A 15712-nucleotide genomic window follows, 5' to 3' on the forward strand; every position below is an offset into this window, starting at 1 on the left:
GTTATGTAATCCATATTCCATCTTTTTCGTGTTCTGTTATATCACGAAAGTTGAGTGCCCGCCGCTATTATTTTGTAAGAGAAGTGCCAATATAAATTGTCATGTGGAAAGATTACAACATTAAAGGAATTTCATTTCACTGTGAAACCAACATGATAAAGCAGCAAAATTAAGAAATTATTACTGTTTTTTTTCCTTTTCTCCAGAGGCTTGTGCCAAATTCATATTAATCAAATGACTGTTACCCTGCCGCAAATTATACTCGTTAAGATTTCTTAGTAGTTCATGTTATAACCGAGTCCTCGTAAATTAGCACGCAGTCCAATCAATCAAGAAAAAATAACAAAATAAAAGGAGAGAAGAAGAAACAGTGCGGTACTAATAACCCATCTCAACAACTTTTTAGAGAACCCTTTAAAAAAAAATTGAAGAAAAAGCTTCCTAGACAACCAACCAAAAAAAACGTGTTTTCATTGAAAACTTTTTAACAGTGCCAAACACACAACGTTCAAATAGACAAACCACAAGCCAAATTTTTATCAGAAGAATCATATTTTACAAGATAAAATTACAACTTCGAGATGATTTTTTGTGAAATGCTGCTTACTATAAGCTTACCCGTAATAACGATTCTCATCAAGAAATATATGGAAGTCTCCACACTTAACTAATACAACAGGAAAAGATACAGTGAAATAACAAATCACCAGATAGAGAAACCATCACTAGAAAATTACTACAAATTACATTCTGTGTTTCACATTCATAATTGTTCTTCATGTACAAGCATCTCAGCCCTCACAAGTGGTGACAATCGGCTGGAAAATAGAAAAAAAAAATGTCCCCTAAACTTTAGAAAAATCATAGTCAAACAAAAGCCCCCATGACTCACAAAACCAAAGATAGGATTTGCAATGCACCAACAGATGCCCGTCATGTAATAATGAATGCTGCAGAGAAGGGTAGGTAGGATGTACAAAGTCTCATTGGTACCATCTTCTTTCTCATATTGAGGACAATGTGCAGAAGGAAAAGAAAACGAAGTTCCTTTGCTCTCACCGAACCCTACAAGATTCTATAACTTCAAGCACTGTTGAGTGAGTCTCCGGTGAAATCATGTTCAGCGTCATGTGAAATTCCTGGATAAACAATACAACTAAGATAAGAACTCTATTAACACATACATACAAAATCGGTAGGAAACAATGTTCCACTTTCTTGTGGCAATAAGTTAGATAACTATGTTAGAAGTGGTTAGTTATTTGAAATTGAGTATCCCTGTTTAAAAGTTGGGAAGAATTTTACAATTTTTACTACCATTCTTTATCAACTCAAAGAACTGGACAAGATCACATACCACAAATCTCTCCAGCACAGGCACAAGAATGGACAAATTATGATCTGGTAAATAACCAGCAATTGCCTGTCGTATGCTCTTGCTGATCCAAATAAAGATATTTAAACATAAGAGAGCATTTAAATAAGAGATAACAGATTAAAAACTAATTCCAAAAGACTTAACTAACCTGTCAGTTGAAAGAAAGGCAAGAAGGAGAGCTGAATAAGCTTCTATAATCATTTTTTCAGCTTCTTTCTCTCCCTGTAATACAGCATCTTCATCATCCTGTACAAGACAACCGCATTCAATTTCGTAGCAACATAGTCGAGCAAAAAAAAATCTAGCACTGGTTAGTATATGATAAGGCTAGTTTAACCTTGCTTTCATGCTCAATCAACTGAAAGACTCAATAACCTCCACTATCTTTTAGTACCTTTCTCTCGCCCCCCCTCCCCAATCTTTTAGTTCTCTCTTGCCCCTACCCCACCCCAAGTGGATTTCATATCCCCACAAGTAGCCAAACTCTTAGTCCCATTAGAGCTCACGAAGCCAAAAATCTTGCAATATGATCAGCAAGTTGAATTTGACAATCAAAGCTGGCATCACTAAGCAGATTTAGAAAATGGAGAAATTATTTTTGTGATAAGTTGGAAAACGCAAAATTAATGAACATTCAGTATCCTTATTCAATTCGCAGAATATAGAATTAGAACATACATACAACCTGAAGGGTAGGTTTTTAGAAAGAATATATAGTGTGGATAAGTAACTTAACACTCCAGACATAGAACTAAACTTTTTAACAGCATCCTATTTATTTACCGCCAGGTCAGATGCGCATTTTAGACCTTGAAATAACAATGCAAAAATAATAATGATTTCATTTGTGTTGACCAAATTATACCTAGCTTGAATTATAAAGGAGTAGTTGAGCTACTTAGTAAGAGAGAAAATGAGTTCTTAAAATTAGAAAGAATACATTGTAAACATCCTATTTCATTATCGAAATGGAAATATGTGCAAAGCTTAAGCACACTAGAGCAACTCGGAGACCAAGCTCTCCATTATTTTTTTCCCATGATAACATGTGCACATGTAATACTCTATCCGTACTTTTAAAGGATAAACAAAAAGTTATGTTTCAGCAAACAGGCGTGATTGGTTAGAATTTGATAAAAGCATGCTCATGGAATCATCTTTTGAGTCTGCACTCTAGTTTCACTGCTAGGCGACTGACTTCTCTGTGAATCACATGGAGAATAAACAACTGCACAAAATGAAATAACCCCATAATTCCAGAATCAGAACCAAACAACATAAAAAATAGCTATGCAATACTCCTTTCTCAGTAACAAGCACTCCAGGTATTGCCAGAAAAGAATAAATTTGGATAAAGCAATCTCCCTACCCATTGCAAACTTTTTCCTTCCTCAGCAGCCTCTCCAGCCCCTTGATTTGCCAGAAAGATTGCACATAGCAGAGGGATAACATCTGTCTGGCTCTCCCCCTCAAACAAACCTTCTGATACAGGCAATGAAACACTAGCAGCTGCAAGTCTCGACCTGCCATTAGCAAAAGGCTTGGTTTAAGAAGTGCAAATGTTTTATCAGGTGCTCTATCATCAACAACTGAAATCTGAGACTTGCATGACAACATACCAGTATGTCATTCTAAGAGATCTGGTAAAGCGATATGAGCAAACTACCATTAAATGGCAGAATGTTAAATGATCGAATTAATGAATACAGGGCATTCTTCCATTCTTTTTAAATTTTTCTTTGTATAAGGAATTTCAAAAATTAACGAGGAATTATCACGGAGATGAGAGTTCAGCAAAGACACATGCCTCAATCAGCAGATTATGTTGCGATATGAGCAAACTACCATTAATGGCAGAATGTTAAATGATCGAATCAATGAATACATGGCGTTCTTCCTTTCTTTTTAATTTTTTCTTTGTATAAGGAATTTCAAAAATTAACGAGGAATTATCACGGAGATGAGAGTTCAGCAAAGACACATGTCTCAGTCAGCAGATTATGTTGCATGATCTGCTGGGATAGCTAACAGATGAGATACTAGTCATGCTGAGGAAATATCACCTGTTTCTAGATTTCAGTGTCCTTAATAGAACAAAATAGGTTCCATAATATTTAAGCCATTATTACACAAGCTTATAACCAAAAGGAAATTTAAAAGATGTCAGCTGTCTTAAATATATAAGGTGCAATTCTTCATAGGTGCATCTATGTTTGCATAACCACTTAATCAATTAAATTGCACACTATGCTCAAAGATTGTTATCCATATTTTTACAATATTGCATCTCAAAATTCATGTGGAATCATGTACTTAATTTCTAAGCCAAAATGTGCAAGCCTGTATTTAACAATTATACCAGATAAACGTCCACTGCTATAATCTCAACAAACGTATATTATATACGAAAACTGAAAGGCATGAACTAAAGAAACTAAGTTAGATCAAAGGTAAAGTTAAGTTATGCCGAAAGGCGTGAGATAGGGAATAAAGTTACACCAGGTACACAGTTGTAAAGTTAAGCATTGAGATATTCTTTCAATTACTTAATACTGAGCTACTCAACGTTAAGAAGAGAAGGATATTAAGGCGATATTCTTTCATTAATCCCACTTACCAAGAGAAAATGTCTACCCACTATGTAGTAGGCTCAACAACCCCAGACACCTACCACTAAGTACCGCTTGGATTAGAAAACGGTTAATTTTCATTAGGTTCTTTTTTTTTTTTGAAAAACAATGTTTGTATACATCTAGTATTTCGTTTTTGTGTTGGAAAAACTTTATATGGAGAAAAACATTGTTTCCCCGAAAAGAAAACAGCAGCTTTTCCACACACAAAAAAAAAGGAAAATTGTTTGTTTTAGAGTGTTGATCCCATAATAATTGTTTCTACACAGCCTCTACACACTGATAAAAAGTGGACATACTTTAAATTAACCATACAAATCCATGTTCCTATTACACTGTCACACGAGTGCCATTAAATATTTTTTATAATGGCATCAACAATATAAAGTGGGAGTAGGAACCACTTTTATATGAAAAGAAGTTTAAAACCCAAAGACCTGATTTAGACTCTAGTATAGGGTCCAGTAATATTTATATGCAGCAAGATTTACCACAAGATCTCCACTCAATAGGAAACAGTTAAAACTGGGACGCACAGATTACCTGTTACGTGGAATATTCCTAGTAATTTTCTAAGAGATGGAAACCATTTTTCCTTCAGAAGGACAGTATATTCAGACCTTCTAAAACTATTGTTATATACATTCAGCCGGGAAATTGAGATCAACGAGATTTTCTGCATACTAGGAAAGAGGAACACCCTGTTAGCAGCTTTTCTGACTAATAGAATCGTGCGCTTTCTAATTTTAAGGAATTTGTGAAATATTACACCTAAAATTTTGATAATCCACATAACAAGAAAAAAACAGTCGCCCAGAATTTAATGATCCACATCACGAGAAGAATTCTATCAGGGATGTACCAAATAAGTAAAGATATGCAAGCATCAATATTCAAGAACAAACTACAAACAACTGCAAAGATGGCAGCCAATTTCTCAATGTTCAATAAATGCATGGAGAGCCACCCAAAATACAGTGATGAGTAAACAAATAGCCGCAAAAGCTGATTATGTAAAGCCTACAGGGCTAGCTCCCTGGGCGGGTTTTTGTTATATTGTAATGGAGCTAACATTGATCCTTCTTGTAACTTTGCATCTTCTTGATGCTTGCAATGAAGCAACTTATTTCATCAAAAATACAGGGTTAACAACTTAAAGCACAAATCAAAAGAAAATATTTACCTGTTGCAGCCATTCTTCTCCACCAAATTGACAAGCAAACCCAAAATAGCAACCAGAAAATCTAGCTCTTGATCATTGAGATGACCTTCACTATCAGATAGCACACCTGATTTTGGTGACCCATTAGAATCCATATGCAAGCTGAAGGACGGGAAATGGCTGGCAATCAAAGCAGACAAAGCTTCCAGCCCACCACTGGCAGCAATTTGCTGACAGCCCATAGGGTTGTCATTTGTCAAGTTCATCAGAACCTGTCATTAAAAGACTCGCATATGTCAAGAAATTGTGCAAGTTTGAGTATATTAAAGCAATCCTGAAAACAAAATGAAGAACAATTAAAGACTCCAAGGTTCTCCAACAAACATTTGACCTGTAGAGTGATAAATCATTCCAACATAAAGTAACGTGTCTTCATAATTAACATATGAAAGAACCATACTGAATGGAGGAAAAAGGAAAGACCTTCCTTGCTTCAAAATAGCATACATAAATTTCTAACATTGAAGTGAAGCAAATTACTTTTACAGATGTGAGAAGGCAATCTGCCAGAAGGGTCGACATTTCCTCATCTGTAGAAGAACAAGAGGCCTGATCAGATTGATTGTTCTCCTTGCTACTTGACTCTTGTTTGTTCTCCTGGCTACTTGACTCTGGCTGGCTTAGCACAGTGAGAGATTGGTATTCATCATCGCGTCCAAGAAACGATGTCTGCCTACTTCGAGCTTGAGGCGCCTTTGGCTTAGACAGTAAATCCCATCGTGAAGGTTCAAACTCATCATCAAATGCAAAAGGATCTTGACTCTCTTCCATAAGCTCAAGTCTCTTCTCTCCATTACTTCTTTGACTATCACCAATCGAAAAACTCACTCTTGATGAATTCTTCTTGACCCCAAAACTGAAGTCCCCAGAGGTTCCACTACATGACCCAGTCTTGGAAGATTCAATCCTCAATTTAAGCTGCCAAGAATCACTGGTGGAAGTACTAGCAGACTCTAAATTGGACGTGGATGAACCAATTTGATCGGTGTGAATTTCACTACTTAAGTTCTTCTGAGAACAGGAACCTTCACTTGTATAGCACGTCGTAGAAGAATCAATGCACAAAATCTGACAATTTCCATCTACAAGTTCAAAAGCGAAATTATTCAACATCTGAAGCTAATTATAGTTTCATTGACTAACAAAGAAATCAGAGAGGAATTGTCTGTTTGATTGATAGCTCTTCCAACAAGTCTAGACTTCAAATTGGACTTTGCTTATATTTTACCCAACGAAAGACTTTTATGGGACCCCTTCATTCTGAAGAGAAAACTTTCCTGGCCATGCAGCACAGGGCCACTCACTATTTAATCAAGCTATTCCTCGCCAAAAATGCCAAACTCTAGCACTAAATTGCTATTTGAAAGTTGACAAATTCAAAAGTTAAAAAGCTGTGTTGAATTGATATGCTTACTGTTAGCATTTCAGCGCTTTCTGTGAACAGTATGGGAGGTCATATTTCATGTTTGGCATTAAGAAATATTGGGGACAAACAAGAAATACCAAAGCTGCCCTACTTCAATATCTTTTTCCGGTATCCTCCAGATAAACTTCAATTGCCTTTCACTGTGGAGACATCTCGAATAAAGGCGCATCTTTAAACTATCAAAAATCCAATTAAGAATAACAAAACAAGCACCACAAAGTGAGCCATCAAACCACAAACCCTAACAAACTCCTATTTTAGTAATCTCTTGCATTATAATTTAACACACCACATACATGGGTGAGAATCCAGAGAAAGAGGAGATGATATTTCTGTGTTACTAGAACTTTGGGCTTCTGAGAGCAGCACCTATGACCTTCTTCTTGACCATGTGTGCTACAATCAGCACAAGTGATCCACATGCAATGCTATATCAATATTAAAACAAGTTTATCCAGGGAAAAGTGGAATTTTATCCAGGGAAAAGTGGAATTCCATTAAACCATAACCCCCCCAAAGAATCTTACCTCCTCCAATTCTTTTACGGATAAAAAAAGAAAAAGAAAAAGAAACTGCCTTGTTATTGTCAAGTAGTTTCAACTTCTTACCCCGTCTTTAAACAGAGGAAGAAGATGATACCATCAATGTGCAGTCTAGGCACACTCCAATGCCCTTTTGCCAGAAAGAAAAGAATAACAGCTTACCTTTCTTGTCTGATAGTGAACGTAATTCTGAAGCATGAGCAGTTCCAGCTGAAAGGTTACAGACTTTTCCATAGTTAGAACTGTCCAAAGAAGTTCTATGCAGGAAAGCACCTAATTTCAAAACAAGTTAACAGTCAGGAAGCATCATAAAGCCAAGGGACAAAAGAAAAAATAGCAAATGGACTAAAGGAAAACGAAAAACATAAGAGGCAATAATTTTTTTATATGAAAATATAAGAGGCAATAGTACCTGAGAGAATCTTGATCACGCTTAAGATTAGCTTTGTGAAAGACCTTGGGGAGTTCAGACCATCTAATTTTCCTTTCATTTGAAGCAAGTGATTCTGAAACAGAACCGATACAGAACTGAACATCCAAGACTTCAAGGATTCTGAAAGGAAGTCTACTAAAAAGTAAAGTTGGAATTGAAATTACCTGATTGTCCATACTAAGAAAGGTCGCGTTTTCCATGATTTTCAAACATTTTAAAAGTAGCACCAGACTTTCTAGGGCAGCATAATCTTTAGAATCTGACAAGGACTGCAAGCTTAGCTCTGACCATCCCTGCAGAGAAAGTATTGTCATGGCAGCTGCTTCACATAGTTGACATATCAAAAAAAGAAAACAATCCTGTTAAGCATAAAACTCACTGTCCATTGTCACCTAAATCTAACAGCAAGCATCAAAACATCTTTCTATACATCCACTTATTGATAACAACAATGAGTAAAGAAGAATAACTCAAATAACATCAAAGTCCTACACAGATTGCACACATACACCAAAGATCTAGATAAATACCAAAATCCATATAAATTTTCTATCACATGTGCATATGTTCATGCTATAACTGGATAAAAGCAAAGGGTAGGAAGGGGGTGATAGGGGAATAGAAGTCATCATGTTCTTCCAATCCAACATGGTCATGTCAGCGCTAACTCAGAGCTTAACTACAAGAGGAATACAGAGCACGTTGTTGGCTCTCATATGTCACAAATTTATGAGACACGTCTCTGGTAACAACACAGAAAATAACACACAGGCTCACACCTCCAAAACAGAATGACAACTCCTTGCCACCTCAAAGACCGCATCAAGTCCTCCAAGCTCTCTCAGCTTTTCTTTGAAGTTGCCCCCACTTCTCCGCACAGTGCCAGAAGTATCTGAGTGAATTTTGACAGAAATAGGAAAATGAAAATTATGTTATACGATGCGGAAAATGGATGAAATACAGATCAATCACTGTCAAGTTAGCCCGAGTATCCATATGATTCTTCAAAATGATGCAATTGTAAGCCACACTAAAGGTAAGACTGGCAAAAAACATGGGTCTGATCACTAAAAAATTCTAGAACGTCATATGATAGAATTTCCAGATATAGAAAAAGAGTCAGATCTCAAGTTTTGAAAACACAAACATCTAAAAGCAACATCAACTAATTAAGACAAATGCAGATTAAAAAAAGTTACTAGGAAAGCATATTATAAGCCGTAAACATATATAAAAGCAAAGCACAGAACTACTTAGCTCTTCTACTTTCTGTTTTTTTACCTCTTAGTAGGAGACACAGGTAGCAACCAAAATGCAATCTCACAAAGTTAAGGAAACACAAGATACCCAGATTAACTTTCGATGCTTATAGCAAAATAGCAACCAACCCACCCATCCTAAAGGACAAATATATATTAAATAGCCTTGACATTTACTGCGCAGAAAGAAGAAAAGACAGATCGAACAAAGTAATAATATCCCTTAAAGGACCAATTAAGTGCCAACCAAACCTTCAATGGAGATAGTAGACAAGCAAGCTTTTGCCATTGTCAGTAGACTAATCCATTTTGGGTTTAACTCTGGTCTGTCATGTCCATCATTTGGCTTTATTTCCTTGCAAGAAACAAGAACTTCCTGCACCTTGCAGATTATTGAAGAGGAAGTAGAATCTAGCCCTTTTACACAATCTTGAGAAACATCAGCATCTAAGCGCATTGCTAAAAGCTTGCTCCCAATAGTTGGAGCCTTTGCTATCGGAGCAGGAGCGCCAACCGGTTTTAACAATTTTATAAGAAAGCGAATGCAGCTGGGTGAATCAAGAAGACGGTCGTCTCCTCCCTGGAAAAAATTTGGAAGATCAAAAACAGAAGGAAGGGAGAAGTTCTCAGATAACTTATATGGATGATAATACAATAAAATGAGCATGTATTAAACTATTAATAAAAAATTGCAAATATAAACAATATCTGTAACTGAATAATTTACCAAAGAGTAATTTTAGCATACAGATACAACTTATAAGGAATGTTAACTTTTAGGGAGAAACTTTAAAACAGTCAGAACATAATATATTGATGAAGGGGCATCCACAGTATGCTTATTTGTAAATTGTTATCCACCAAAAGAGAGAAAGGAAAGAAATACTGATGCCTTGAAATCAATTGAGAAGAGATTATTTCCAATCATACATTATGCCAAAGTTACTCATCAACTAGGCAGCTAACAGACAGAATAAGGACTTCAAAAGTACCAATACATAATTGTCCAATTTTTCAAGTTTAATGAGTCAGTACATGCCTGTGCCCTTCCTTAATTGGGTTGTCTCACCCTGTTCCAACTAGAGTGGAGAAAAAACCTTTTCCTATTTGACAAATCATGAAGAATATGCAAGAACCTAGTTCTTCTGTCCAAATAAAAGGGCTATACCGCTAGAGACGAAGAAACTTACATCACTGGTCAAAATGTAGAATAGAGCTGCTGCGGCAAGGTTGCTAGGGGAGTCATCAAAGCTGAGTCCCAAAACAGCATCAATAATTGTTTTTGCCATCCTGACATCAAAAACTTGGCAGTTATACCAATGGGCAAAAAGGGATAAATATCAATAATCAGACCACTAAATTCAAGGAAAATGCTACATGTTTAGGATCTAAGCTGATAGATCATATACATCTTCAATAAGAGTCATAGTAATTGTGATTATCAGAAATCTAGACCTGAGGAATGTCTAATTATTTCAAAATAGAAGTCATCCCCACATGAGTTACCAATGACTACCATTAGGATCTAAGGTATTATTTATCTCATCTATTATACTTCACGTACTTCCAATCTTGAAAATTTACATACTAGAATATCGAATCAAATGGAAAACGCATTCTAAAGGTGAACCATATTTCCAAAGAATAAGATAAAGAAGCCTCCTTGAAGGATCCATCAACATGTAGCCCTAGCAATTACTGAGAAAAAAATTCATATGTAACACTATCACACTAGGACCATTCAGCCAATTATAAATGGAAAAGCTTCATCAGTGAACCCAAGCTCATTATTAGTTTTGGAGTTAGGAATGATGTGATAGCAGAGGTCAAAACATTAAACTGGAAGATAATTGAGCCTTGCTCAATACATCTGGAAAAACTGAAATATTCCTCTACCAAGCATCCCCTGCTTTAGTACCATCCCTATTTTTTTCCAAACTCAAACAATTTGTACAAAACTTGAAGATAATTTGTACAATTTTTTTGTACGTCAGCTATCAAAATTCTCTCTATCTGGGAATGTTTATATATTTATCTCCTATAATTGTATACACAAATTACCATTAACAAACACTGTGATAACTGAGTTATTCAAGAAAGACAAGATTTATGTCTATCAAAGAAATCAATCAAGATTCATACTAATCTAAATTCTAAACTGTGTTTAAAAGCCAAATTTCTTATACCCGTGAGCGCGTAACAGGCGACGCTGCTGAGCTGTTCCACATATAGAAAGCAATGACAATAAACTGGCCCTTCTGATCCTCACAGGCTGCCCTTTCCTTAAACCATCCAAAGCGAAATTCACCTCATCCATATGTTCCATCATCTCACCACACTCTTGTGTCTCCATTAATGTCGCTGTGGGGCCCAGCGATGGCAATCCCAGCTCCTTAGATTTCACCTTCTTCTTCTTCTTCTGTAAAATCCCATTTTCCTTACCCTTCAACTTCTTCGGTTCTAGTAAACCCCCATCAAATTTCCCCAAACTACCATTCTGCCCCAATTCGTCGGATTCTTGAGATGAATTCAAACTATAAGGCTCCCAATCAAACACCTTTTTTACCTTCTTGGGATTCCAAAAATCCCCATCCCTATCTTCCTTTCTTGAGGGCAAAATCGTCAATTCCTGAGATGAGCCGGCGGCATCATATGCGTATGGATCTGAATTATTCAAGTGAACCGAGTCTTGAGATGGAAACCCAAAACTGTAAATATCTTGAGAACCTTCTTCTGAAACATCACCGTTTAAGCCTGAATCAGAGTAGTTCCGGGACATGCTTCTACTCCGCCGGCCGTACTTTCTAACGATCATTTTCCGAACAGAGAAATCAATTCAAAAATGCCTATAACTGGATCAACTGAAGAGCAAAAGAATTGAGGTATTTTTGTAATTAAAATCGAAAATTTGGGGTAATTTGGAAGGAGTATTAGGGTTTATAGAAAGTTTTCTTGTGAGCTTCGTTTTGGGTTTGGTATGATTTGAAAAAACGAAGATCAGGACCTCGATGCGTGTGAGAGAGAAATTGGATATTTTTAGACAATTTATTTGTTGATTAAAATAGATGCGTTAATTTTGAAGTAGGTTTATTTACGAAAAGGACCAAGTTGTGGGAGCAGGGTTTACAAAGAAACGAAGGATCTGAGCCGTTGGTTTTGAATTCTGAACGTTAGATTTTATGAACGTTGGTTCGAATATTTTGTGATAGAGGGTAGTTAGGTAATTTGAAGAAACTTGGAAGACGTGTCCCGTGGGGACCGTTGAATTTATTCGTATTACTTCAACTTGCCGTTAATTTCCGTTAACTCATTGAGAAAATTTGAAAGCCCACAGAAGTAGCTGAACGAAGCCCAATATATCTGAATTTTGAAAAAGGCCGAACAAGCTTAGTAAGTTCTTTTTCACCTAAAGTCCATCATTCTTTGTCATGATCATGAACTATGTCACAATCACAAATTAACTTATTAGGGATAAAATTATTACAACTTGAAGTTAAAAAGGTTTATTTGAATAATATTTCAAATGAAATAATAATTTTCAGTTACAACCTAGCTCATGTCATGCTCAATTTAACCGACTAGGCAATAGTATTTTCATTGTATTATTGTTGTAAGGAATGAGATGTAAGTGACTAAATTCTTCTTCTAATCGTATATTAGTATTTTGCATTATCTAAAGCGCCCATTTTAATGGGATTTTGGATGGATTGGTAGGTGGTATTTGACGAGCTCAAACCCGGTGTATAAAACTTAGGCTCGCTAGTTAAATATAGTATAGTATTAAATCGTCTTCACAGTGATTAGTTTAAATAATGTTCGAATAAATCTTCAGCTTAACACTATTCAGAAAAATAAACCGTTGATTTTGAGTTATTACCGAACTAAGAATAAAAACTAAGATTATCGATTGTGAATAATAATAGAAATTGAGTGACTCAGAAGCAACGATTGAATATCAAAGCGAAAAATAATGGTTTTGACAAGATATGTGATCAACTATTATTATGTGCAACTATGTGATATGTCCATTCTTAACTTTTATTGACTCTTTCGATTTCAACAAATGATTAGGCTATCTTAAGGATTCAAATTCTTCTTCCGAATGAATTAGAGTTCACTACATAAATAATTATATATGTTGTGAAAATATGCAATAATACGTTGAATGAATGATCTTACGAAGAACGTCTCTCGACTATTCTTCTAAATTGGGTCAATTGATAACTCTACATGCTCTTTCGACTACCTATGAGAGTCGAGAAATCAAACCCAAACAAGATAACACAATGCGAATTGCAGCAACATTTCTCTTTCGATAAAGTTACCACAATTAACCTTGCAGTTCAAATAGAAACTCGTTCAACGAATTTAGACAACTAACAGAAAAGCAAACCCAAAACAATAGTCAAAACGCAATATCCGTCAATAACCGTAAGAAAGATTACTCTATAGTTGAGAAGTTGTTCATCGGAAGAGTATTAAGAGAACAAGAAAATATTACAATCCCCAAAATCAAACAAACTTTCGTATTGAATGATTCAAATGAAGTATTCAAAGTCTATGTTGTTTCCATGCCTTCTTCTCTCCAAAAGCTGCTCCAAAATCTGAGATACCTCATTTTGGGATGAGCTAGGCTCCATATAGGTCAAAAGGATGCCTCAAAATTTACAAAAATAGGCCTGACTAGAATTTTCGGATACGGACGTGCGGGGCCGCGCACCTGGGAGTATGACCGCGCTCATGGCCGCGAACATCTGGCAGACTTCTGTGGTACTTGCGCATTTGGGGTTGCTCGTGTGCGGCGGCTCATGAGAATTTCCTCATTTCTCAACTTGTTGTCCTCCCACTTCGTGCACTATTCGTCCATTGATCCCCTTTGCACCACTTGTACTGAAAGGCAACATATTATATCAAAATCAGACTAAATCTCTATCAAATCAACCAAATCAAAGATACAAAGCGGGCATAAATATTAAGTAACTTTAAGCTTATCAAACACCCCCACACTTAGCTTTTACTCGTCCCGGGCAAATCTAAAACTAAATTGCTCCTAACACTACAACCACCTTAGTCAAATGGCCAGCCATAATCAACTAGATACCATCATGTCATCACATTCAACCTTAACCCCGGTCATGACATCCCACTAGTGTTGTGGTCAAATTGGCGCCAAATCCTTAATACACCTCACAAGAAAAAGACAATGCACATTCACACACCAATTGCAAATAATAGCCTAGGGCAATACACAACAATCACTCGCCCTCACAAAGAAGTGAATCATGCCTTCAAGAGTACTATAAGTTTGGCTATCATGTAACTCTCCACTAATGTATGAACAATCTCATCTAGATCATGTAGGACTTTGCATTTGGTCGTAACGTAGGCTATGGGACAGGTTAGATATAATCTGTATATGAGTATCTTCACCTCTCTAAGCAACTTTAATACCTACAACTTCATGCGTGACCTACACCTTTTACAATTACAATTTCCCCCAAAGTTCCAATTCAAAATAACACCTAGTTCACATTTCTTTAAGCACAACATACAAGGACTTTACATCAGTAGGGGATTCTTCACTTTTATTTCTTTACTCAATGTGAGCATATCTCTTTTTTTTTGCGCAATTCCCTGCTCTCGTAAGTTCCTTTTCACCTAAAGTCCAGGCAAAGCAATGTTGAACACCCAACATTGCATTTTACAATAAGTCACCATTCTTTGTCATGATCATGAACTATGTCACATTCACAAATTAACTTATCAGGGATAAAATTATTCTTATTTGGTAGACAACTTGAAGTTAAAAAGGTTTATTTGAATAATAATATTTCAAATGAGATAATGATTTTCAATTACAACCTAGCTCATGTCATGCTCAATTTAACTAACAAGGCAATAGTATTTTCATTGTACTATTATTGTAAGGAATGAGATGTAAGTGACTCAATTCTTCTTCTAATCGTATATTAGTATTTTGCGTTATCTAAAGCGCATGTTTTAATGGGATTTTGGATGGATTGGTAGGTGGTACCGTGGTAGCACGCATATACACTATTAGCTTATTTCGTATATGATAATTAATGATATGGTGATTCATATTTTTTATTTTTTATTTTACTTAAAATAGTCAAATGTTGAACTGGCAATCTAATGGAGTCTTTGTTATAACAAGGAATGAGAGTTTTATTTGACTCAATTACTTATTCCAATCTTATATGGGATTATTTTGTATATGAAGCTACATCAATTTCCATAAGATATCAGCTGAATACCGCCAAAGGTTATAAGGTGGTGATAAGTATCTCGTCATTCTTAATTAGAGGTCTCGAGTTCGAACACAAAAATAGATTCGCCTTTGATAGGGAGTGATTTACTGCCTTCTCCCCTAAGCTTGACTTCTCGATGCGAATCTAAATAGTTTCTTTTTTAACTATACAATATGTAAAATAATAAACCTAATTACCACTATTAGGAGATTCTTATTTAATTACCTAACATATCTATATTTACTACGCAAAGTAAAAACCTAGCTCCAATCTTCTCTATTTTAGACTCACATCTTCCTCATTGTTTCACTCTCTCTCTCTCTCTCTCTCTCTCTCTCTCTCTCTCTCTCTCTCTCTCTCTCTCTCTCTCTCTCTCTCTCTCTCTCTCTCTCTCATTCTCATGCCTCTATCTCGCAGCTTGCATTGACATAAAAAAATTATTATACTTCGAGTAAAAACATATCCAAATCCGATAGAGTCAAACGATAACGTTGCAACTACTATTTGACCAATTTATGGGCTATTTGCGAAAATGATATTGTATTCAATTATG

General features: G+C 35.9%; 1 protein-coding gene across 2 annotated transcripts; it reads right to left on the minus strand.

The window, feature by feature from the left end:
* Window positions 1-711: 711 nt before the first annotated feature.
* LOC107766628 (wings apart-like protein 2) lies at window positions 712-11923 on the minus strand. Of its 2 annotated transcripts, none has more exons than XR_012701413.1 (13): window positions 11077-11923; window positions 10081-10180; window positions 9143-9470; window positions 8411-8523; window positions 7796-7924; window positions 7611-7704; window positions 7361-7471; window positions 5711-6312; window positions 5192-5442; window positions 2748-2901; window positions 1527-2606; window positions 1358-1439; window positions 712-1139 (listed from the first exon to the last, which is right to left on the minus strand). XR_012701413.1 is itself a non-coding variant. In XM_016585438.2 (13 exons), exons 1-13 carry the CDS (start codon window positions 11703-11705, stop codon window positions 1056-1058), a joined length of 2775 nt encoding a protein of 924 aa, XP_016440924.2. In that variant the 5' UTR covers window positions 11706-11923; the 3' UTR covers window positions 712-1055. The 2 variants fall into 2 exon arrangements, 1 of the variants encoding a protein (XP_016440924.2); XM_016585438.2 differs by having other exon boundaries at window positions 1527-1624.
* Between the last annotated feature and the right edge of the window lie 3789 nt (window positions 11924-15712).

The sequence above is a fragment of the Nicotiana tabacum genome, chromosome 17, assembly GCF_000715075.1.
Source record: "Nicotiana tabacum cultivar K326 chromosome 17, ASM71507v2, whole genome shotgun sequence".
NCBI classification, from domain to species: Eukaryota; Viridiplantae; Streptophyta; class Magnoliopsida; order Solanales; family Solanaceae; genus Nicotiana; species Nicotiana tabacum.

Excerpts from the sequence above, each read along its gene's own strand:
- LOC107766628 (XM_016585438.2), bottom strand. The coding sequence starts at position 11,705 with ATGATCGTTAGAAAGTACGGCCGGCGGAGTAGAAGCATGTCCCGGAAC. Across the intron at positions 2,902-5,191 it reads GAGAAGAATGGCTGCAACAG|GTCGAGACTTGCAGCTGCTA; the intron begins GTAAATATTTTC and ends TGCTAATGGCAG. Across the intron at positions 1,625-2,747 it reads AAGGAAAAAGTTTGCAATGG|GATGATGAAGATGCTGTATT; the intron begins GTAGGGAGATTG and ends TGTCTTGTACAG.